Source organism: Lepus europaeus, chromosome 12 (assembly GCF_033115175.1).
Source record: "Lepus europaeus isolate LE1 chromosome 12, mLepTim1.pri, whole genome shotgun sequence".
Taxonomy (NCBI): Eukaryota; Metazoa; Chordata; class Mammalia; order Lagomorpha; family Leporidae; genus Lepus; species Lepus europaeus.
The window spans coordinates 39,454,433-39,479,808 of record NC_084838.1 but is presented as its reverse complement, the minus strand read 5'-3'; the positions used below and the strand labels follow the sequence as shown (position 1 = coordinate 39,479,808).

General features: G+C 44.2%; 1 protein-coding gene across 1 annotated transcript in view; it reads left to right on the top strand.

Annotated features, from left to right (window-relative positions):
- LOC133770964 (phospholipid-transporting ATPase FetA-like) overlaps window positions 1–25,376 on the top strand; it is a 101,045-nt gene that overhangs the window by 36,492 nt on the left and 39,177 nt on the right. Inside the window, 8 exon segments of the mRNA XM_062206738.1 lie at window positions 8,750–8,802; window positions 14,787–14,900; window positions 15,654–15,752; window positions 17,295–17,356; window positions 22,010–22,082; window positions 22,443–22,513; window positions 23,848–23,930; window positions 24,657–24,815. Of these exon segments, the coding sequence (XP_062062722.1) occupies window positions 8,750–8,802; window positions 14,787–14,900; window positions 15,654–15,752; window positions 17,295–17,356; window positions 22,010–22,082; window positions 22,443–22,513; window positions 23,848–23,930; window positions 24,657–24,815 (714 nt within the window).

The window sequence follows — 25,376 nt, the reverse complement described above, 5'->3', positions numbered from 1 at the left end:
GAGATGCAGCTAAATTTTCCAAGCCATGCATATTCTACTACTTTGGAAAACCTATCCTGCCATGAATAGCAGAAGCTCTGTATCGTGTTGTAAATAAACCACTATTCAGCCAAAACGAAGTACAACAAAACATTCTATCAATCTTTTTTTAAGATTTATTTATTTATTAAAAAGGCAGAAATATAGAGAGACAGGGAGAGGTCTTCCATCCACTGGTTCACTCCCAAAATGGTCACAATGGCCAGAGTTGGGCAGATCTGAAGCCAAGAGCCAGGAGCTTCTTCCAGATCTCCCACATGGGTGCAGGGGCCCAAGGACTTGAGCCATCTTCTACTGCTTTTCCAGGCCATAGCAGAGAGCTGGATTGGAAGTGAAGCAGCCGGGACTAGAACTGGTGTCCATATGGGATGCCAACACCTCAGGCAGTGGCTTTACCCGCTACACCACAGCACAGGCCCCCATCCTATCAATCTTAACTCACATAAATGATACTGCTTTCCCCACCTTTCTTCAGCTCATAATCCTGCTAGTAATTATTCACACTAGTAGTCACAAGAATGAAATATAACAAAAAAGAAAGGCAATTGTCTGGCAGAGCAAACTACAAATTGCGTAGCCAGGCTGTGAACCTAGCCTAGAGAGGACTCAGAGCCACTTATGATGCATTGCTGTAAGCTAACTACATTGGCATGATCAAAGGAGTGGCTTCCCAGGAGGACACCAGCAACCATCTCGAGCTCTCTCACGGGAACATAGCATGTTATTAGGTTGGGAACTAACATCACAACAATGGCAGTTCTGTCCAAATAGATCTATGCAATCCAAGTCTCTGCATCCTCAAGCCCTTGGGAACCCCAGGAACACCCCTCGTTGCACCTTTCTTATAATTTGTGTAAATGGTTACCACAAAGAAAAAACCTAGTAGATGTGGAAAAGATAAAAAGAAAGGAGTCAAAGCACGCTACCAAAAAATCATCAAATCGCAAAGGAAAACACAAGAGAGGAACAAAGGAGCCACGGAACAACAGAAAACAACAAAATGGCAATAGTTGAGTCCTTACCTTTCAGCAATTACTTTAGACTAAATTCTACAATCAAAAGACATAGAGTGGCTGAATGAATTTTTAAAAAGAACGAGAAAGAGGCCGGCACTGCAGCTCACTAGGCTAATCCTCCGCCTGTGGCGCCGGCACCCGGGGTTCTAGTCCCAGTCAGTGCGCCAGATTCTGTCCCGGTTGCTCCTCTTCCATTCCAGCTCTCTGCTGTGGCCTGGGAGGGCAGTGGAGGATGGCCCAAGTCCTTGGGCCCTGCACCCGCATGGGAGACCAGGAGAAGCACCTAGCACCTGCCTTCAGATCAGCACACTGGCCCCAGCGGCCATTGGGGTGAACCAATGGCAAAGGAAGACCTTTCTCTCTGTCTCTCTCTCACTGTCCACTCTGCCCGTCAAAAAAAAAAAAAAAAAAAACGAGAAAATACAACAATGTGCTACGTACAAGAGATTCACTTTAGCTTTAAGAACACATATAGATCGGGCCAGCACCATGGCTCACTTGGTTAATCCTCCTCTGGTGCCAGCATCCCATAAGGGTGCCAGGTTCTAGTCCTGGTTGCTCCTCTTCAGTCCGGCTCTCTGCTGTGGCCCAGGAAGGCAGTGGAGGATGGCCCAAGTGCTCCCGACCCACATGGGAGACCAGGAGGAAGCACCTGGCTCCTGGCTTCGGATCGGTGCAGCGCTGGCCATAGCGGCCATTTGGGGGGTGAACCAACGGAAGGAAGACCTTTCTCTCTGTCTCTCTCTCACTGTCTATCTGTAAAATAAATGAAAAAAAGAAAGAACACATATAGACTGAAAAGGAAGCAATGGAGAAAGATAGTCTATGCAGATGGTAACAGAAAGAGAGCGAGGGTGGACTATACTTATATCAGACAAAATAGATGTTGGCCAAAAATTGTCACAAGAGACAAAGGATGTCATTTTATAATGATGAAGGACACAATTCTTCAAGAGGACTAATAATTGAAAATATAAATGCATCAATATGGGAGCACCTAACTATATAAAGCAAATAATAGCAGAACTAATGGTATAAATAGACAGCAATACAATAGTAGTAGATGACTCCAATACTACACTTTGAATGATAGATAGGCTATCCAGAAAGAAGATCAATGAACAAACAGTGGAGTTCAATAGCGCAATATACTGAATGGACCTTGCAGATATACGTAGAAAGTTGCAGAAGCAGAATACACACCCTGTTTCTTTTTCTACAGAATCTTTTCTACAGAATAAATCTTAAGTCATGTAACAAAACTGGCTCTACTTCCAACCAGCTTCCTGCTAATGGCCTGGGAAAAGCAGCAGAGAATGGTCAAAGTGCACTCACTGGGAGACCCAGAAGAAGCTCCTGGCTTCTGGCTTCTGGTTTCAGATTGGCCCAGCACAGGCCATTGTGGTTCTCTGGGGAGTGACCAGCAGATGGATTCTCTCTCTCTCTCTCCCTCTCCCTCTGCCTCTGCCTCTGCCTCTCTGTGGCTCTGCCTTTCAAATAAATACATAAATCTTTTTAAGAAAAAATATGGAATGGTGAATCCCAGGTGGTGGCTTAACCACTGTGCCAAATGCCTTCCATGGTAAAACAAGTCTTAATAATTTTAATAAGATTGAAATCATATCAAGTATCTTTTTTGACCACAATGGTTTGAAAATAGAAATTAATAACAGGGAATATTGGAGAATTCACAAGTATGTGCAAATTAAACAACATTCTGCAGCACTCAAGTGATCAAAATAGAATTCAAAAAGGAGTAAAAAATATCTTGATACAAATGAAAATGGAAACACAACATAACCAAAATAATGGGCTGCAACAAAAAACAGTTCCAAGAAGGTGATTTATAGCAATAAATGCCTATATCAGGAAAAAAAGAAAAATCTCTAACAACCTAACTTTAAGCCTCAAGGAACTAGAAAAAGAACAAACTAAGCCCAAAGTTACCAAGAGAGGGACATTAATAAAGATTAGAGCAGAAATAAATGAAATGGAGACTAAGTGAACAATAGAAAATGAAGAAAAATTGAAACTAAGATTGGGTTTTCTGAAAAGCTAAAGACAATTGGCAAACCTTTATATAGACTTCAGAAAAAAGACTCTAAATAAAATCAGAAATGAAAAGAGGAAACTTTACAACCAATGCCACAGAAAAAGGATCATAGGGGTTATCATTAATAATTACATACCAAAAAATTGAATAACTGAAAGAAATGTGTAACCTACCAAGACTGAAGAGCAAAAAATGGAAAATTTGAACAGATCAATTATGAGTAAATAGAATTAATAATCCAAAACCTCCCAACAAAGCAAAGCCTATGACAAGATTGACCAGATGGTGTCAATGTGAACTATATCAAACATTTAAAGAATTAACATCAGGCCAGCGCTGCGGCTCACTAGGCTAATCCTCCGCCTGCAGCACCAGCACCCCGGGTTCTAGTCCTGGTCAGGGTGCCGGATTCTGTCCCGGCTGCTCCTCTTCCAGGCCAGCTCTCTGCTGTGGCCCGGGAGGGCAGTGGAGGATGGCCCAATTGCTTGGGCCCTGCACCCGCATGGGAGACCAGGAGGAAGCACCTGGCTCCTGGCTTTGGATTGGCGCAGTGCACTGGCCGTAGCGGCCATTTGGGGGGTGAACCAACGGAAGGAAGACCTTTCTCTCTGTCTCTCTCTCTCTCACTATCTAACTCTGCCTGTCAAAAAATTAAAGAAAGAAAGAATTAACATCAGTCCTTCTTAAACTTACTAAAATCGAAGAAAGATTGTTTCCAAACTCACCAAGGCCAGACAAGAATATTACAGACTAATATCCTTGATGAACATAGATGCCAAAATCCTCAAGAAAACATTAGCAAATATAATTCAGCAGCATCTAAAAAGGATTATTCACCATGAGTAAGTGGGATTTATCCCTGGTATGCAAGTATTGCTCAGCATATGTACCAGGTAACAGAATAATTTATAAAAACTGCATTATCGGGGCTGGTGCTGTGGTGTAGCAGGTGAAGCTGCCGCTGCAGTGCCAGCACCCCATATGGGCACCAGTTCTAGTCCCGGCTGCTCCACTTCCGATCCAGCTCTCTGCTGTGGCCTGGGAAAGCATTAGAAGATGGCCCAAGTCCTTGGCCCCTTGCATCCTCATGGGAAGATCTGAAAGAAGCTCCTGGCTTCAGATCGGCACAGCTCCTGCCATTGCGGCCAGTTGGGGAGTGGACCATCAGGTGGAAGACCCCTCTCTCTCTCTCTCTCTCTCTCTCTCTGCTCTCCTTCTCTCTCTGTGTAACTCTGACTTTCAAATAAATAAATCTTTATTTTACAAAAAAAGAACTCTTAAAACCTAATGATAAGGCTGGTGCCGCGGCTCAGTAGGCTAATCCTCCACCTTGCGGCGCCGGCACACCGGGTTCTAGTCCCAGTCGGGGCACCGATCCTGTCCTGGTTGCCCCCTTCCAGGCCAGCTCTCTGCTGTGGCCTGGGAGGGCAGTGGAGGATGGCCCAAGTTCTTGGGCCCTGCACCCCATGGGAGACCAGGAGAAGCACCTGGCTCCTGCCATCAGATCAGCGCGGTGCGCCAGCCGCAGTGCGCCTACCGCAGCGGCCATTGGAGGGTGAACCAATGGCAAAAAGGAAGACCTTTCTCTCTGTCTCCCTCTACTGTCCACTCTGCCTGTCAAAAAAAAAAAAAAAACACCTAATGATAAAAAGATAATCCAGTTAGAAATGGACAAAGAGATAGAGTTTGTATTAAAAAAATTATGGAAAGCTGGGTGTGATTCATTCATTGTGACAGATTTATCATATTAATATGAGATGTTACTAATTCAGGAATCTAGGTATGGTTTATAGAATGTGACAAATGTACTAATGTAAGATGCTAATGATGGGGAAGTTGTGTGGGGGTATATGGGACTCTGCAGTATCTCAAAATTTTTGTTTTGCATAGTCAGAACCATTCTGAAATAAAAAGCTTAAAAACAAACAAGCCAGGGCTGGCACTGTGGTGTAGTAGGTTAAACCTCTGCCCACAGTGCCAGCATCCCATATGGGTGCCATTTCACGTCCCGCCTGCCCCACTTCTCATACCTCTGCTAATGGCCTGGGAAAGCAGTAGAATGGCCCAAATACTTGGACCCCTGCACCCACGTTGGAGACCCAGAAGAAGCTCCTGGCTTCAGATCAGCCCAGCTCTGGCCATCCTGGCCATTTGGGGAGTGAACCAGTGGATGGAAAACCTCTCTCCCTCTCTCTATAACTCTGCCTCTCAAATAAATAATTTTTTAAAAAAGCCAAAAATAGGCAAAGAATCTAAGTAGATATTTATCCAAAGAAGACAAATAGCCATTAAGCACACAAAAGCATGCTCAACATCATTATTAGTTACTAGGGAAATGCAAGTCAAAACCACAATGAGATCCTACTTCGCAGGTCTAAGATGGCTAACATAAAAAACACAGGCAATGGCAAATGTTGGGGAGGGTGAGCGGAAATGTAAAATAATACAGCTGCTGTGTAAAACCATTTGGCAGTTCCTCAAAAAGTTAAATATATAGTTATAATTTGACCCATTAGTTCTACTCCTAGATTTATCCCCAAGAGAAATGAATATGGTCACAAAAACCTGTACACAAATGTCTATTTAATGTTTATTTATTTAAGAGGTGGAGACAGACATGAAGAGAGAACTCCCACCCACTAGTTCATTTCTCAAGTACCGGAGCCCTGTCTAAAGCCAGGAGCCAGGAATTCAATCCAGGCCTCCCACATGGGCGACGGGAACCCAACTACTTGAGCCATCACCTGCTGCCCCCCCGGAGTGCACACTAGCAGGAAGAGGAAGCAGGAGCAGAACCAGGACTTGAACATGGGCACTCTGACACGTGATGCAAGTATCCCAACCAGCATCCTAACCTTTAGACCAGCGCCTGCCCCCTAAATATTACTAATGACATTCTTTACAATACCCATAACAGATGGATAGATAAATAAAATATGGTATATCCAAAAGTGGAGTATTTTTCAGCCATAAGAAGGAATGAAACACTATTGCATGCTAGAACAGAAAAGAACTTTGGAAACACTATGATAAGTGAAAAAAGTCATTTGCAAAAGACTATGTTATATGCCTCTATTTATGTGAAATATTCAGAATAAGCAAATTCACAGGGACAGAAAGCAGATTAGTGTTTGATGGAGGCTAAGGAGAGGGCAGAGGTATAGGACATCTTTTGGGGTTGATGAATGTGTTGTGGAATTAGTTGTGATGGTTGTACAACCTTGTGAAAATACTAGAAATCACTCAATTGTACACTTTCAGGAGGTAAATTTATGTTATGTGAATTATATCTTAAAGAAAAATTGAGCAATTGCAAGGTGAGATTCTAGGACCCGGAGTTCTGCAGTGACTCCTGTTAGAGGAGTAAATTGAGAGAGTTCAAGGTGAGAGTAGTGACCTTGTAGCCTAGGGCGGAATCACTGAAGTTCAAAGAAGGGAGCATCTTAGGAATCCTTAGCCAAGGAGGACTTCACAGGGCAAAGGAGCTTCAGAGGCAGTGTATGCTAGAGCACACTGAAGGGATAAATACCATGGAGACACAGCTTAGAAATTACTAGAAGCATTGAGGATAGAAGACTTAGCGGCAGTGTTTAGGCTAAATCTTTAGGATAGGGGCCAGCACTGTGGCGCAGTGGGTTAAAGCCCTGGCCTGAAGCACCAGCGTCCCACATGGGTGCCGGTTCTAGTCTCGGCTGCTCCTCTTCCAGTCTAGCTCTCTGCTATGGCCTGGGAAAGCAGTAGAAGATGGCCCAAGTGCTTGGGCCCCTGCACCCACATGGGAGGCCCGGAAAACGCTCCTAGCTCCTGGCTTCAGATCAGTGCAGCTCCAGCCATTGCGGCCATCTGGAGAATGAACCAGCAGATGGAAGATTCTCTCTCTCTCTCTCTCTCTCTCTCTCTCTCTGTAACTCTATCTTTAAAAAAAGAAAAAAGAAAACTAAATCTTTAGGCTAAATTCCAGGTCACTGAGTGTAATATCCCGGCTTAAGAGAATGAGAAGCACTTACTCTGTATTACTCTGTATTGTCCAATTAACCCAGGCATCTTCTCCCCCAGGAGTACGTCCGTGGCCTGCTCTGCCTGACTTCCATGCCCTCTCTGTACGTCTCTAACACGCTAAGCTCACCTATATCTCTGCCCTATGCTAGAATGAAAGTTGCTTTTAGGGTTGTTTCCCCAACCGAGTAGGAGTCCAGTGGCCGGGGATAATGTTTTCCTCACCTGGTAACCCACAGGGCCTGACCCTTGTTGAACTAAGGAAGGAATGAAGACATTACAGGAATGTTCATTCAGGACAGGAAGATGTATTTCTTTTGAATTTTTATCCATTTGAAATGCAAAGAGACAGACACTTCCTGCCTGCTGCTTCACTCTGCAACTGCCCATGAGAGCTGAGGCCGAGCCAGGCTGAGGCTAGGAGCTCAGAACTCAACGTGGCTCTCACCCAGGGTGACAAGAACTCAGCTATTGGAGCCATCATCTGCTGCCTCATAGGATGCACATCAACAGGAAGCTGGATAGGAAGCAGAGCCAGGATTTGAACCTAGGGACTCTGGTATGGGATGTTGGTATCCCAAGGGGCGTCTTAATTGTTGTGTCAAATGCCACCTCAGCAAGATCTACTGGTTCAATATATGCAGTTGACCCTCCACAGGTGTAAATTCCATACCTGTGGAGTCAACCAACCAGGATCTGAAATATTTGAAAAAAGAAATGAATCTATACTGAACATACACAGATCTTTTTTTTTCTTGTCATTGTTCCCTAAACATTATAGTATAACAAGTATTTATATAGCGTGGGAACTGTATTAGGTATTATTATATGTAGCCTAGAGATGGTTTAAAGTATACAGAAAGATTGCAAAGGTTTTATGAAAATAAGGGGCTTGAGCAATCATGGATTTTGACATCTGGTTCAGGGGATCCTAGAACCAATCCTGCATGGATACCAGGGGAGATGACTGTATATGGGTTACATTTTTTCATAAGATGAAGAGGCTCACTATTTTTAATCATTTGTAACACCTCTGTGTTTGATGTGATGCCTTTGTCCTGCCTGCGATGTGTCCTGCATTTGTTTGATGTTATCGGGCTCACTCCTACCACACTAAAACTGCTTGAAGTCAGGGACTCCGTGCCATGGTCATTTTGTCCCTGTTTCCCCTCAGCCTCCAGCACACTGGCTTCTGTGCAGTAGATGCTCAGTCATGATTTATTCACTTAAATGTAGCTGAACAGGTTTAGGAAAAGCTGGCTTGGAAAAGAGCCTCGCTTTCTTCAGATCAGGTGCTGGACTGGAGAGGGAAGGCTGCTTCTGTGTGGGGCAATAAAGCTGGTGCAGGCCACCCTGCCGTCTGTGGCGACATCATCTGGGAAGTTCTAGAAACATCAGTGGTAGGGGACTCGGAGTTACTGATCCTGCTGCCTCCATCAAGCTTGAAAACCCGAGGACGTCCATTTTTATTAGATTTCTTGATTCTTTGACTAAAGAGATTAAAATCCTGCTGTTTAACTGATATCCTTAGCAGGAAAGCGCATATCAAGGGAAGTCTTCACAAGGATCGACATCCCAGCTGATTCCAGAGGATCACCTTTCCCATCTTTTCTCTCCTTTTTTTTTTTTTTTTTTTTCCCGAAAGAAGAGAGACACCTGCAAGCCAACCAAGAAGTCAGTGTGGTTTTTGAGTATCCGGTGAGTATCATGGCTGTTTCAGATGGGGCTTAGTGCTCTCTGTTAATATTCCCCTTTGTTTGAGGAGCAAGAAATTCATTATAGTGCTGGGTTTGACAGCAGAAATTCTACTTTCTTCCAAGCTCCTTATGATGACTAGTGCAGTGAGGGATCTGAAACCAAAATTAATCCAGTGAGCTAAGCTCAGGGATGTGAAGCTTATATATAACTCATACAAAAGAATTTCTGTAGCTTTTTCTAGAGAAAATGGAAGCATAGTGCCACAATTTTCTTATTTCATTTTGGCATCTGTGACAATACATGTAGATCTATCTCATTCATTTAACAGCATCATTGTTTTCCATTATATTGATTACCCTTAATTTATTTAACCAGCTTCCTCTTGATGAATGATTAAAATCGTTTCAGTGTTTTGCTATGAATAAATGGTCGTGAAGGAATACTATTATACTCTTACATGTAGTTTAGTCCATTTGTGTGCACTTATCTAATGAGTTTTCTAGAAGTGGGTTGGCTGAGCCAAAAGGAAAACACATTAAAAATTATGATACCTATTGCCAAATTGCTCAGTAAAAAGACGATACCCATTTATATTTCTACCCAGAGTTGAGGTTGCCCATATCTCCACATTTCCTGCCAAGCTGGTTATTAACCTCAATCTTTTTGATCCTTATCAGGCTTTTAGATGAAAAATTACATTTTATTGTCTATATCTCTTTATTTTTTAATGAGATTGATAATCTTTTCATGTTGATTAACTGTTTATTTCTTTTATGGAAATTTCCTGTTAATGACTTCTACTGAGTTCCTATTGGATTGTTCATTTTTACTTGTGAATAAGTAACTCATAAAAAGATATATATTTATATTTAAAGATTTATTTATTTATTTGTCTAAAAGGCAGAGTTACAGAGAGGCAGAGGTAGAGAGAGAGGTCTTCCATCTGCTAGTCCACTCCCCAAGTGACCGCAATGGCCGGAGCTGTGCCAATCCACAGCCAGGAGCCAGGAGCTTCCTCGAGGTCTCCCATGTGGGTTCAGGGGCCCAAGGACTCAGGCCATCTTCCACTGATTTCTCAGGCCTTGGCAGAGAGCTGGATCAGAAGTGGAGCAGCTGGGACTTGAACCAGCGCCCATATGGGATGCTGGCACTGCATGTGGCGGCTTTACCCACTAAGCCACAGTGCTGGCCCCAATAAATATATATTCTTATTTTCCCACTTTTTTATACCATGAGCTTACTTCAAAAAGTTCTTGAAAAATGAGTGTTCTGAAAAAACTATGCATGGACTTCAAAAATTTTTACGCTGAAATAAACTTACCTTTTCATTCTATTTTCAGCAAACTATTTGGAAGTACCATTTTACTCTTAGTCTTAAAAATATATCCTGGATATGTTTTCATAATTATGAAATATTTTATAATCGTAATTTCATAATAGCATTTCCTTTTTCAGCTGTATAGTATTTCCTCTGTGGATTTAGCATAGCTTATTTAAGTTGCTTATAAATTTAGTCTTTTTAATTATTTTACCATTAAAAACCATCATTTTAACTTATCTAATCTTCAGCTCTTTTGTCTATAAAATAGACATCATAATGTTCAGTTACATGATAACCAGGGTAGTAAGTGGTTGTGAAAACATTAGTTCTCTTTCTCCAAGAAACTGTTAATCTCTTGGGAAAAGGGCACCTTCTCATTCCTCTCTGTAGTCACAGCTCCTGCCACATTGTCTGGCACATACCTGGCATGCAGTAAATATATGCTGAGTATTGAATGACTAAGCAGGTTTGACTGATTCTTATGTATTTAACAGCCACTTTATTTCCCTCTCCCTGCTCGTTGCTCATTTTCCTGTTTTTCTGATTTCTTCTACTGTGGCTCCTGTTCGTCTTCCCAAACCCTAGTTTTGGTTCGTCCTCTGCATATCCTTGGTCTTCTGTTCTGTTCCCTTGTTTAGCCTCTGTCAGGTATCACTGCCCAAAGAAATACATAAATACCCAAATCAAAATCTACCACCTCTATCATGTTTAAATGTCAGCATCCTTGCCGAAAGAACTAACACTAAGGAATCAAAGTCAAGGAGATGTTCTGCATTCTTGACATACTGCTTTTAGCTTGACATTTAAGAGTAGAACACTCTAGTTGCCAAGTTAATAAAGAAATACTGGTACTTCTATCTTGAGTCAGAATCAGCACAGCTTTTGTCTGTGCTAAACAAATGCTATGCAAATGAGTTGAAACTTAAAATTCATTAATTGGCTATAGAATCAAACAGAAAATCCAAATAGTGAAAGCCAGCTGCTTTAGTAAGGCCACTTCTCAAAAGGTCATTGGGGAGCCGGTGCCGCGGCTCACTAGGCTAATCCTCTGCCTTGCAGCGCTGGCACACCGGGTTCTAGTCCCCGTCGGGGCACCGGATTCTGTCCCAGTTGCCCCTCTTCCAGGCCAGCTCTCTGCTGTGGCCAGGGAGTGCAGTGGAGGATGGCCCAAGTTCTTGGGCCCTGAACCCCATGGGAGACCAGGAGAAGCACCTGGCTCCTGCCATCGGATCAGCGCAGTACTCCAGCCACAACGCGCCAGCCGCGGCAGCCATTGGAGGGTGAACCAACGGCAAAAGGAAGACCTTTCTCTCTCTCTCTCTCTCTCTCTCTCTCTCTCACTGTCCACTCTGCCTGTCCCAAAAAAAAAAAAAAAATGTCATTGGGTCCAAGTATCCGAGCCATCGGAATGTGGAAATTAAGAAATTCGGAGTATGAGGATTAGCATTGTGGTGCAAAGAGTTAATCCACTGCTTGGGACACTGGCATCCCATGTGAAAAAGCTGGTTCAATCCCAGCTGCACCACTTCTGATCCAGCTCCATGCTCATGTGCCTGGGAAAGCAGCAGAGGATGGCCCAAGTGCTTGGGCCCTTGCCAGCTATGTGGGAGACCAGGATGGAGTTCCTGGCTCCTAGCTTCAGCCTGGGCCAGCCCTGACTATTGTGGCCATTTGGGGAGTGGACCAGCAGATGAAAGATTATCTCTATCTCTATCACTCCTCTCTCTGTTGCTCTGCCTTTCAAATAAATCAATATTTAAAAAAAAAAAAAAGAAATTCAGAGTATCTTATGGTCAGGAAAACTGTTTCTACAGTAGAATAATATACCTTCAAAAGGGCCCTTAGAAATCATTTCATTCCAGCTCCATTCAAGACAGACTTATGGGCCGGCACCGTGGCTTAACAGGCTAATCCTCCGCCTTGCGGCGCCGGCACACCAGGTTCTAGTCCCGGTCGGGGCACCGGATTCTATCCCGGTTGCCCCTCTTCCAGGCCAGCTCTCTGCTATGGCCTGGGAAGGCAGTGGAGGATGGCCCAAGTCCTTGGGCCCTGCACCCGCATGGGAGACCAGGAAAAGCACCTGGCTCCTGGCTTCGGATCAGCGAGATGCGCTGGCCGCAGCGGCCATTGGAGGGTGAACCAATGGCAAAAAGGAAGACCTTTCTCTCTCTCTCTCTCTCTCTCACTATCCACTCTGTCTGTAAAAAAAAAAAAAAAAAAAAAAAAAAAGACAGACTTATGGACTTCCCCAGTTTACATTTTAATTCTTTTTCTAACTCCACTAGCTCAATATAGGGCTCTGAATAGAGCAAGGCTTGAGAAATGCTATAATGCTTGATTGATTTGTAATTGGGAAATTGTTGAGAAACAACAAGGAAGTCTTAATTTTAGATTGGGTCTCTCTAAGCTATTTTTTTTTAAGATTTATTTATTTATTTGAAAGTCAGAGTTACACAGAGAGGAGAGGCAGAGAGAGAGAGAGAGAGAGAGAGAGAGAGAGAGAGAGAGAATTTTCCATCCGATGGTTCACTCCCCAGGTGGCTGCAACGGCCGGAGCTGCGCTGATCCGAAGCCAGGAGCCAGGAGCTTCTTCCGGGTCTCCCACGTGGGTGCAGGGGCCCAAGGACTTGGGCCATAGCAGAGAGCTGGATCGGAAGTGGAGCAGCTGGGTCTCGGACCAGCACCCATATGGGATGCTGGTGCTTCAGGCCAGGGCATTAACCCACTGCGCCGGCCCTGCAGCGTTGGCCCTTCTCTAAGCTATTTGACCAGCTTCTCTTGCCTAGGGAAATAGTCCTTGGGCAGGGCTTGACTGGTTAGTTTATCTGACTTCCTGAGCCGAGATTCATGTTTAACCCCAGACAAATGGCTTTAATTCTCCAAGAGAAGAACTTTGATGCCCTTGCAAGGCAAGGCCAAGCAAGATTCTTCATGCTTGAGCAATAATTCTACTCCAGACCTGCAGGTGGCTTTATTTTCTTTCCGTCTTATAGATGAAGGAGGTGGGGAAAAAACTCTGTCCTCTGGGAGTTATTGGTCTTATTCTCCTGCTTTTCATGAGCTCTTGTATTCCAACTTTGACATTTTAGGAAAAACAGTTAACTCAAAGGTAGACATAAGATGATCCTGTCAACATCTGGAGGTCAGGAATGAAGAAGTAGACAAGTTTCCATCTTCACTCATAAAATAATAATTTAGATATTGGCTGCAATTATTCAGACCCGCTTAGTGCAGTTAGAGGTCAAGTGATTCTCCACTGCTGACTGCAACCAGAGTAGGAACGTTCAGTTTGAAAGAAAATGCTTCGCTTTTGGCATCTGACATCTTTCAACATTGAAAGCAGCACATAAAGGCACAGGAAATTGAATCTTCCAGGCTAAGAAAACTTTCATTAGAGAGTTCTGGAGTCGAGCTAATACAAATGACAGCCTTGCTTACTCCTTAGGGTTGAGGAGGACCTTAGGGGCCAGAGACTAAGATGAAACTGAAGGATTTCTGATATATAAGAATTGAAAGCATTTGGATGGATGCACAGGCAGAATAAGGCTCAAAGGATATAGTACAATCCTAACTCTGCCAGCAACTGTGAGGGCTTAGACAGATAACCTCAATACCTCGATCTCTTCACCCTCAAAAATGATCACCTAGTATGTACTTCATTGGTTATTTTGAGGATTAAATGAGTTGCTATATGCAAAATTCTTCTTAGAACAGTGCCACACACACGGTCAGCACTCAATAGGTGTAAGCTTTTGTTGTTGATTTGATTATCATCATTGTCATCAGTAACACCCATGAACAAAAACCTCTGAGGGGCCAGAGATCTGAGGGCACCTCAAAATATTTGTAAAAAATGCAATTAATATATAAATTTTTTGGTACAAAAAATTTTGAAATACATGTCTATAAGAAGTTTACAAAAAGTTCATGGAAAATGTATACAATAAAAAAGCATGGATTTCTGAATTCTTTTGTACCAGAATAAACTTATCTTTTTTTTTTTTTTTTTTAATTTTTGACAGGCAGAGTGGACAGTGAGAGAGAGAGAGACAGAGAGAAAGGTCTTCCTTTTGCCGTTGGTTCACCCTCCAATGGCTGCCGCGGTAGCGCGCTGCGGCCGGCACACCGCGTTGATCCGATGGCAGGAGCCAGGTACTTATCCTGGTCTCCCATGGGGTGCAGGGCCCAAGCACTTGGGCCATCCTCCACTGCACTCCCTGGCCACAGCAGAGAGCTGGCCTGGAAGAGGGGCAACCAGGACAGGATCGGTGCCCCGACCGGGACTAGAACCCGGTGTGCCGGCGCCGCAAGGCGGAGGATTAGCCTAGTGAGCCGCGGCGCCGGCTTAAACTTATCTTTTAATTCCGTTTTTCCACAAATGTTTCTAAGTCCCTTCATAGATTCTTCCCCCAAAGAAGTCCCATGGAGAGCAGCCTTGCCATTTTTGAATTCTCTAGGCCTCACTGGGCCTCAAGGAAAAGTAGGAACTTGGACACTTCTTTCCTCCCTCCCTCTCATGGGGACCCTTTTTTCCCACTCATGGAGGGGTCTAGGTCTTTTTTGTTAACCTTGGGAAGTGAGGGGCAGCTATCTATCAACCCAATTTTGAGTTGTCTGTTGTTCCTCTAACTGTACTTGTTTTTTTTTTTGTTTTTGCTCACAGAATAATACCATCAAGACCTCAAAATATAATGCTTTTAACTTCCTGCCCCTGAACCTATTTGAACAGTTCCAGAGACTTGCAAATGCATATTTCCTCATTTTGCTATTCCTACAGGTATTGCCTTAGGGAGCCTTATCCACAGAGTGTTTTATCAGCCTCTCTGGGGTCAAGTTGTATTCTCAGCCCTTCTCCTCCCTAAACTGCCTTCTGTCTTAAGACAACAGGCAGATGGAAGGCTGGAGTCCCAGACCAGTCCCCTAGAGCACTGTGAGCAGGATTAAGCGGTGTGAACCCAGCCTCTACAACAGGAAAGAGACAGGGACACCGGCTCCCAGGAACAGGAGCTCCTTATCATGGCTCAGCTTGACCCCAGGAGGCCACAGTCTCTTTATCCCAACCCCAGCTGCCATCTTGCTCCTCCTCCTTGTCCCAGCCTCCTTGACAGGAAGTTGGCGTGCAGGAGTGCTGAGGAAGGGGAGTGTCTTAGAGTGTAAGTGTGCCAGCAGGGCAGGGCAGCTCCCCAAACAGAGTCACAGATCATCTCAGCAGGTGCTGCAGGGGTGTGGGAGAGGGTGTGGTTTTCCCACATCCACTCTTACCGCCCTCAAATCATCATCACGGGAGAAATGACTGTTTACAGAGATGGTGGAGTTCAGGACAGATGGCCTTTTCTTCTTTTATCTTCCCCTGGGAAATGCTTACTTGTATTTTGGGAATTATATAAAGGCTACGGCAATGGAAAGCAGCTGGGATAGTTGGATTTATTATGAACCCATGGAGGTGAAGATGGTGGCAGGACTGGAGGTGTGGGGGAAATATACTATCCTTTAAACTTTCTAACCCAAGATTCTCTCCCTTCTCTCACAGCTGATTCCCCAGATCTCTTCCTTGCCATGGTACACAACTGTGATACCCCTCGTGGTGGTGCTGTCCATAACAGGCGTGAAAGATGCCATCGACGACATGGTGAAGTGGCTTCCTGGGCTTTCCTCCCTGTACCGAGTCAGGCTGTGGGGCCTGGAGCACTTCCCAGAACTATGTAGTGCTAAGAAGAAGCACTGAATGGAAAGAGATTTCTCTTCCTAGTTTTCTTGTCTACCCTAGGGGAAAGTGTATTTCCCTTGGTGCTCTGTGCATGACCAGAAAGGGAGGGTGTGAGGCCTTCCCCTGCCCACAGCCACCACTTTTTGCCCCTCTTCCAGGCCTCCTCCCCTCTCTCCTACCATAGCCCCCTTTTCCTCCACTGTCCTCTTAGCTTTCTCTTCCTTCTTCCTCTGTTCCACTCTCTCCCATTTATGTTTCTTTCCCCTTCATTCCTTTGTCCCCTGCTCCCTCTTTCTCCTGTTCTTCCTCTTCTCTTCTCTCTGCATATCCTTTCTTCTCTCTGCATGTCCCAATTTCTCTTTCCAACTTTCAGTTCTATGAGGTATGCATGCACAGCTAGGAACCCTCTGATTTTAGAAACACAAGCAGAGGCCAATACCTTTCCTGGCCTTGGAAAGAGAAAGTGGCTCATGGTGAGTGTTGTGTGGCTTCCCCTCTGCTTCTTCCAACAGGCCAGCATAGACATTGAAGGTGCAGACCCAGTACCATGCATAGGATTATACCTGAATAACACACCTGATCATACCTGAACTTATCGTCCTGAATACCAGTGAGACTCAGGAAACCTTTGCATTTTCCCTAAGAGAGCCCTACTGATGTTGCCAGGAGAGATTTGTAGACCAAAATACCAAAGCATGTGCTCCTCTAAATCCTTAACTCTGTGACGCTTTAAACCCAGGCCTAGCACCTGTGATGCACAACTTAGATGTGCAAAAATGGAACTTTATTATTCTGTATCTGAATTCACTCCAGTTTGTAGCCACACATATGTATCTCCCCCTGCCCTCCCCCAACCCCTTCAGTGAGAACAGAACTGGTTTAGAACTCATCACTTCAGGGTAAATATTCAGATTTTTAAAGAGGAACAAATCAGAGTTCTCTCTGCTTCCTTCCCAGATCTGCCCTTTTCCCAGGGAGAAAAATCTCTCACAGAAATGCATGTGAATCCTGACCTCGCGACATACATACTCTGCATTTGTTCCCTTTCCGTTCGGTCTTCGAATACTGGCCTCTTTCCCCCCTGCAAGTTGCCCAGCGACCAGCGGTAGGGGTGAGAGTACTCAGCGTTCTTGGCACCTGCCGACGTAGGAACTGAATGCTGCCCTTCACTCTGTGTTCTGTCCTCTGCAGCTCTCGACTTGGTTCTCTCATCCTACTGCGCTTCAGCTTTTGATAGTTGAGAACCCAGATTTGGTCTCTTTCTTTTCCCTGGTTCTTTTTCGCTCCCCAGCGTCCTGGAGACCGTCAGCCCCAGACTGATTTTAGGGGTGGAAAGACTTCAGGGTGGCAGAGAAGGGGAACTACACTGTAATATTTCAGTTTTAACCTTCTAATTTCAACATTAGCTTTCTAATGCAGTTTGCTATATGTTTCTTTCCTAAACATTTTCTTGCATGATTTTAGAAAAGGCACCAAAGTGATAATCAAGTCAACAACCGCTCTGTCCTAAGGCTGGTGAAAGGCAGGTAAGCTCCTCTGTGGTTGCCAGTGTAGGCAGGACCAGGCCTGGGGAATGCTGGCCTTGCTAAGGCTTAATGTGCTCGGTGCTTTGGAAAGGTAGTTCAGGACAGTGAAAAGAATCTCAGATTGGATGAGGGAAGAATTTGTTTCCAGATGTTACCAACGTGCCCTGGACTTACCACATTGTCTCAGAAGTCTCAGGGTCTCCTCTCTCTCAATCTCTTTCTCTCTCCCCCTCCCTCTCTCTCTCTCTCTATTTATTTATTTGAGAGGCAGGGTTACAGAGAGAGAGGTCTTGCATCTGCTGGTTCACTCCCTAAATGGCCCTGCAACAGCCAGAGGTGGGCCTATCAGAAACCAGGTGCCAGGAGCTTCTTCTGGGTCTCCCACATGAGTGCAGGGGCCCAAGCACTTAGCCCATCTGCTGCTGCTTTCCCAGGCCATTAGCAGGGAGTTGGATCAGAAGAAGAGCAGCTGGGACATGAACCAGCACTCATATGGGATGCTAACACCGTAGGCAAAGGCTTAACCTACCATGCCACAGCACCAGCCCTCCATCTTTTCATTTGATTATGGCTTATAGCTCTTGCCTACATTCCTGCTGAACTATGGGCTTGTTACTTGTTGAATTCTTTTTTTAGTGGTTCATTAAGCCTTTGACTATAACATAAATTTAAAATATGGCCACCCCCTCCTTTCTCTTTTTTAAAAAGGAAAATAATATTCTCTACTTTAGAGGATGCCTATGAAAATAACAATGAAGGGGCCAGTGCTGTGGCATAACAGGTCAAGCCAATGCCTGCAGTGCCAGCATCCCATTGTTGCTGTTGGCATCCCATATGGGTGCCGGTTCAAGTCTCAGCTGCTCCACTTCTGATCCAGCTCTCGGCCTGGGAAAGCAGTGGAAGATGGCCCAAGTCCTTGGCCCCCTGTGCCTACATGGGAGACCAAGAAGAAGCTTCAAGCTTCTGGCTTCCAATGGGCTCAGCTCCAGCCATTGTGGCCATTTGAAGAATGAACCAGTGGATAGAAGACCTCTCTCTCTCTCTTTCTCTTTCTCTCTCTCTCTCTGCCTCTGCTTCTCTGTAACTCTGCCTTTCAAATAAATAAATAAATCTTTTTCAAAAAGGCATTTAAAAACAAAAATAACAATCAAATCATATATATGAAAGCAATTAATACATGATAATATGACATTATTATGCAAATAATCATTGTTAGTGTTCTGGTCAGCATGAAAGGATGGAGACCTCAGTCTTTAGGACATTATTGGACTCTGACACGACTTATTGGCCATTCTACCAGCCTGTGGTCAGATCCTCTTTCCTACTAACAATCCAGAGACTGTTGGTGTTGACACCATTGCTATGGTATTTGGTCATAACTATGCATAGTGTTGGCAGGAATGCATCCTGTGTTGGGCAGAATATGAAGACAGTCCTAGGAGGAACAGTAAATTATTTTAATTCTGGTGCAGTCCTGGCCACTGCAGCCATTTAGGGAGTGAACCAGTGGATAGATGTCTCTCTCTGTCTCTTCCTCTCTCTCTAACTCTTTCAAATAAATAAATAAATCTTTAAAAAGAAGAAGAAGAAAATTTCTAAAAGACAGAAAATGCAAACAGGAAAAAAGAGAAAGGACAAAACTGAGTGTGTTGGAAACCAGCCTTGCTTGGGAGGAGTTGACCAAATGAATGTCAAATGAACTACTCCCAAGTAGCTTGAGCTCTCTTGGGTTCTTTTTTTCAAAAAAATATTTATTTATTTGAGATAATGACATATCTTTCATCTGCTGGTTCACTTCCCCAAATGGCAACAACAACCAGAGCTGAGCCAGGAGCCAGGAACTCCATTCAGACAGCAGGAACTCAAATATTAAGTCATCATCTGTGCTTCCCAGGCCATTAGCAGGGAGCTGGATCAGAAACAGAGTAAATACGATTCAGTCACTCCATATGGGATACAGGCATCTCAAGTGGCAGCTTAACCCAACCGGGCCACAACGCCACAATCCAGGCACTTGGATGTTATAACACTGTTGGGAAAGATTGTGTCATAGAGTAATTTTAGAATGGAAGTTAACAATGCAAGACCCTATTGAGACTGCGTAATCCTCTCGGAGTCTGATTGGTTTAATACTCAGCCGTGAGGCTCTCTGTGGAAAGAGGCTGTGATCAGCTTTGTTTTTCTTGAATACACAGGTCTGAGCAAAGTCACTATTGGAAAGATTTGCCTGCTTTGAAAATTGTAGTTTTTGTCATTTTTCATTTATTGACAATTTGGTTGGCAAGCATAGTTTTAGAGGCGCTTTCTTTATGGGAATTCTAGGTGGCCTGCACTGAGTTTGTATGCCTCTAGATGAGTTTCATGTGTTTGCTTGATGGGTGATTCCAGGGTATCACTTGCTGAGACCTAATCTGGAGAAAGTATAAATTCAAACCCCATACACATGGGGTTGCAGATTCTCAGGTGCGATTTCCATTTACTAGCCCCTGAGATAGACGAACTTTCTTGCCAGTGCGTTTGTTTGTTTTTTGTTTTTCTTAAGATCTCTTTTTCTCTAATGCCCTTCAAATGTTCTGGCTGTGTGAGGGGCTGATAGGTCCAAGCCCACTGCCTCTCAAGATGGTCAGTCTTCATCTCTTGTTCCTGTGCTGAGAGAAATTGAAGCCTGAGTTAGGTGATGGTTGAAAGTGCCACCTCCTCCCCCAACCCAGGGCAAGAACAGCTTCAGAATATGCTTGGTGTTCTGGACTCCAGGGCCCTCTTTTCCCTGGCTCCTTACTTGAGGTCAGCTACAGTCTTGTTTAGGAAAGCATGTGGACTCTACTTTATCTTGTGTTTCTAAGTATTCGTTGTAAGACAAGTATCAATAGGTTCCAGAATACCAGAAAGTACCATTCACATAGAACAGAGAACAGAATGTGAACGGGCTCCCCTGATGCCAAAGCTCTGCCTTCTCTAGCTTCTGATCATATTTTCTAAACCATGATGTAGGGTGCAATGCCCGGAAGCTAAAAACATAATAATGGCACAATAGAACTGAACATTTTAAATCAGTGGAGAGTAGCTAACCCTCTCCCAAACCAGGACACAGGGTTTTTTATCATGTCCAGGAACCAATTAGTAATAGTTTGCCAGCTCCTTATGTAGTAAAATATAAGTTTTTAAAGCTCCAGGAGAATCCAGAATGGTCAATTCTTCTTTCTCTTTGTGTTTTACTGGTAAAACCAAAGCAGGTAGAATGCCAGAGAGCTCACAAAGGTGAATGTGGAGTCAACACAAAATCAAATACTCAGATGTCTTTCTCCAAGACTTGTAGCCGCTACTTTTCAATATTATCAGAAAATTCTCTAAAACAAAACATGAATTTATATAAAAGGATTTAAATTAAAATATTTTAATGTTTTTGAAAGACACAGAGATAGAGACAGACAGATGATGGGAGATCTTCCATCTGCTGGCTCACCCCCCAGTGCCCACAACAGCCAGGACCAGGCCAGCCAAAGCCAGGAGTCAGAAACTCAATCTGGGTTCCCACATGGGTGGCAGGGACCCAACCACTTGAGCCATCACTCACTGTCTCTCAGGGTGCACAACAGCAAGAAGCTGGAATCCAAAGTGCAGCCAAGACTTGAACCCAGGCACTGAGATGTGGGATGCAGGCATCCCAAAGGCCCCTAACTACACCAACTGCCCACTCTAAAATGATTTTTAAATCAACCTGGCCCTTCTCAAAGCAACCCCAGGAAAGATGTTCTGGGGGATCCCTAGGCCTTTGTGTTTCTGGCTGGGTGATGGCGTATGTGGTGCCCTACAGATAACAAGGCTGCACTCAGTCAGAATGTGCAGAGGTCTCTAGAGCTGCCTTAGCTTCCCAGCTTGGGGGGTGCTGGGCAAAATGCAGTTGTTGCAAGGGAGTAGCTGTGTTTCCAAATGCTTGTGGCAACATATACATCGTCCTTAGTAGCTTGTCAAGAAAGAAGGATTCACGAGCTCTATACAGTTGGAGAAATTGAGGTGCAAAACAGGAGTGGGCCAGTTTTATTGCGGAATCTGCTCATACTGCCAGGCTGCCTTCATGAGAAGTGGGAATTTGAAGCGGTCAAAGGAAACCCAATAACATAGGTAAATCAAGTTGTCACAGCCAGGTAAGTACATTTCAAAGAATGAGCCACATCTGTAAGTGTTCTCTAAGATATGTTATTAAATGAATAATGCAAAGGGCAGAGAGTCGTGTTACCTGTGTGTAACTTTTAAATGTATATGTTGTTTGTGATTAGATGGATTGGTTTTTTTTTCCTAGAGAGAAATACAAAAAAAAAAAAAAAAAAGATTACTAACAATGGCTACTTGGGGGAGCAAAATTAAAGGCTGAGGACAAAGGAGAATTTGTTTTTTTCCTTTTAGACATTTCTTTACATCTTAACTAAAAACAGTTATGTTTGTGTATGTCGGCATAAACTTTTACAGGGTTCTAGAAAGCTCTTACAGACTAAAGTCGAGAGGAACAGGCCCTTTTCCAGATCGCGGCAAGGATGTGTCACAAGCCAGGGTGGCCATCCTAAGAGCCTGCTCTTCATTCTTTTTGTTTGCTTTGTTTCTTGGCTTGGGGAAATTCTTAGAATGGACATTCAAAAATCATTTATTTTCTTACAGGATGGAGGAAGACAAATGGATGAATGTCCAAGTGGGAGATATAATCAAACTAGAAAATGATCAGCCTGTTACGGTGAGTACTCTTGGCTGTGGCTTTTCCTTGTGGCTTGGGTGGGAACCAAGGACTCTGACAGTGCTTCTGCTGCTGCTGCTTTGGGTGACCTTTGTCGGCCTCACCTTGCAACCGAGACCAGCGGCCCCTGCGGTAAGAAGCTTGCTCTCGTCCATCTCTTACCATGGCTACAGCTAAGTGGGAGTGGTTTTGGAAGGGGGTGTGATTGCAGTGATGGATTCCAGACCGACAAAGAGTAAACCAAGTGTCTGGAGCGTTCTTCGGGTGGACTTTGTTCCTGAGGGGCTGCCTTTCTCACGATGTAACGTTAAGAGCCCGCCTTCCTGCTTTCCTTAGCTTCTCTGACTTTTCTGACCACAGGCAGATATGCTGTTACTCTCTAGCAGTGAGCCATACGGCCTGGCGTACGTAGAAACAGCAGACCTGGATGGGTAAGTGTTCCCTCTTGATACACCGTTAAGACAATTTGAGCAATTTAAATGGTCTCTCAACGTGATACAGAGAATGAACAGGACCCTTAAGTGTAGAATATAATTAGCAGGCCAAAGGGCCTAGAAATACTGAAGGGAAGACTGGAAGGCAAATCCTTAGGACCCTCAAGCCTAATGTTGAGCTCTCAATGGCAATACCGAGGCACAGGATCTGGGCAAATAAACTCCATATTCATTCACCCAGATGCCCTGGCTCTCCAGTCAGCCCTGCCTGTCTGCAGGTTCCATACCCAGGGACTCAACCAACTGCCCATCGGAAGTATTTGGAAAAAAATGACATGTGTACTGAACACACACAGATGTCTTTTCTTTGTCATTATTCTATAAGCAATATAATTTGTTCTATATAACTTATCATGAACAATAGAACATTATAACTATTTACATAGCATTAAGTGTATGAGTAATATAAAGATGATTTAAATTATAGGGGAGGATTGTGTTGGTTGTATGCGAATACCACACGATTCTATTTATAAGGGAGTTGAGTATCTGCTCATTTTGGTATCTGCAAGGAGGTCCTGAACCAGCCCCACCTCCCACCCCACCCAGACGCCAAGGAATGACCCTTCCACAATGCTGAGTAGCACGAAAGTGAACACAACTGCAAAATTTCAGAATAAAGTTCTAAAGTTCCCAGGGAATAATTTGAATATGGAAGTAATTCTTTACTGGTAGATAAAGTGTTACATTCCTGGTCTTAGGAGGACAGAAGCCAAATTTTCAGGGAGCTTGTCCTGTGGAGTTTAGTGTGGGTCTGCATTCTCACAACCGTTCCTCCTGGTGCCCACAAGCTTTTGGAAGTGTGACTTCCATGACTAACTGGGATCCCTTTGGGGCCATGTGAGTATTTATGAGATGAGGAATATGTCACCATGAAGGCACACGCAGATTCTCACCACGGCCTGCTCCTCATTCTCGAAAGGAGCAGGTACCGCCCCCAGGTTGTCTTGAGATGTCTCTTCAGCGTCTCCAGAGCATCTGACCAGGTAGGTCTCACAGCTGATAAAGTACTGGTGATGTGTTGCAAGGGGTGAGGAGGGAGACAGGGGAGAGCAAGGAGCCCAATGCTCAGCTTCCTTGCAGAGACATCCCACCTCACTCAGTGCTGTGAGAGAAGGGACCAGTGGGAGCGACTCATGGCCCAGTGCTATCGCCCAAGCTCTACCAGCAGCATCTGTTTGCTAAAGCTGCATGAAGGAGACGGAGACCCTGGACCTGTGCTGCTATTGTGTATGTGTCCTGTTCTGGTGACCCTGTGTCCTTTACTTTAGGGAAACCAACCTGAAAGTGAAGCAGGCCATCACATGCACCAGTGACATGAAAGATAACCTGGACTTGCTGTCTGCCTTTGATGGTGAGTTAGGAAATAGGTTTGCCTATCCAAATTTTCCTCAATAGAAGACTGGTTAAATAAAGTATGGTACATCCGTACTGTGAATTCTATCAACTTATAAACAATCTGCAAGTTGATGTTTACTGGAATGGAAAGAATTCATAACATATTAATAAGAGAAAAATACAAATTATTATATGTAATATAAACCTAGTTTGGGAAACAAACATATGCTTATGAGTGCATGTAAAAAAAATTTAGAAGGATGTACTTCAAAAAGGTTAAAAGCATTTTGCTCTAGACAACGGGTGAGTTTTACTCTCTCCTTTATTCCTTTAGTATTGCATAAATATTTACAAGGGGTAAACTTACTTTACTAGTCGGGAAAAAGTCAGATTATTTCCCATTTTTAAAGAGAGAGAAGTTTGTTTTGAGTGGTTTTGAGTTTCTTCAGACGCAGAGCTACCTGATCTGGCCGTGCCGATGGTAGTGAGTTCTCAGGGGGGTTTTTCTCTCTCCTGGGTGACCCATGGCACATACAGAATTGTTCTCCTTTGATGGCCACAAACCTTTGTTTGCCTTTTCTTGGGGAGCTGCTGAGAAATGGACAGAAGCTGAGAGATGATAGGGAAATACTGTGCATGTGTTCTGGGAGATTTTCTTCTATTTTTACTGTTAAGCCTCCTTCCATCCTCTAAGGAAAAGCCTAAGACCCCAGAGCCAAGATTGTTCTTCATTTTTCTGCAGGAGAAGTGAGGTGCGAGCCTCCCAATAACAAGCTGCACAGATTCACAGGAGTACTGACCTATAAGGGGAAGGACTACTTCCTGGACCATGACAAGCTACTGCTCCGAGGCTGTGTCATTAGGAATACAGATTGGTGCTATGGCTTGGTGATTTATACAGGTGTGTTTCCCTGGAGCCCTAGCCTACCCTGCTGGATTCCATTCGTAGCCAAGTTGTGGGCACTTCATTTTTAGCATGTGGAGATGGTACTCAGAAAAATATCAGAACACCATTGCTTTGAGACGAGAGAGAGAGACAGATGGGAGATTTAAGGAAAAAAAGTTATTTCTTAGAAAAAGAAATCTTTTTTCCAAGTAATGATCTTTAACATGTTAGTTCTGCCTTTGTTAGAGGAAAGTTTTGTGTTCCAAGACCATAGGACATTCCTGAGAGCTTCCATGAACCTGGAAACAGGAGACGGTATGCACATAGAGAGGGCACAATAGAATTAGCATGTGAGTGGCCGGCATTACGGTGCAGTGGGTTAACCCATCGACTATGATACTGCGTCCTATATGAGCACCAGTTCAATTCCTATCCGCTCCACTTCCAACTCAGCTCCCTACTCATATGCCTGGGAAGATGGCTTAAATGCTTGGGACCCTGCAACCCAAGTGGGAGACCTAGAAGGAGTTCCAGGTCCTGGCTTTGACCTGACCCAGCTCTGGCCATTATGGCCAT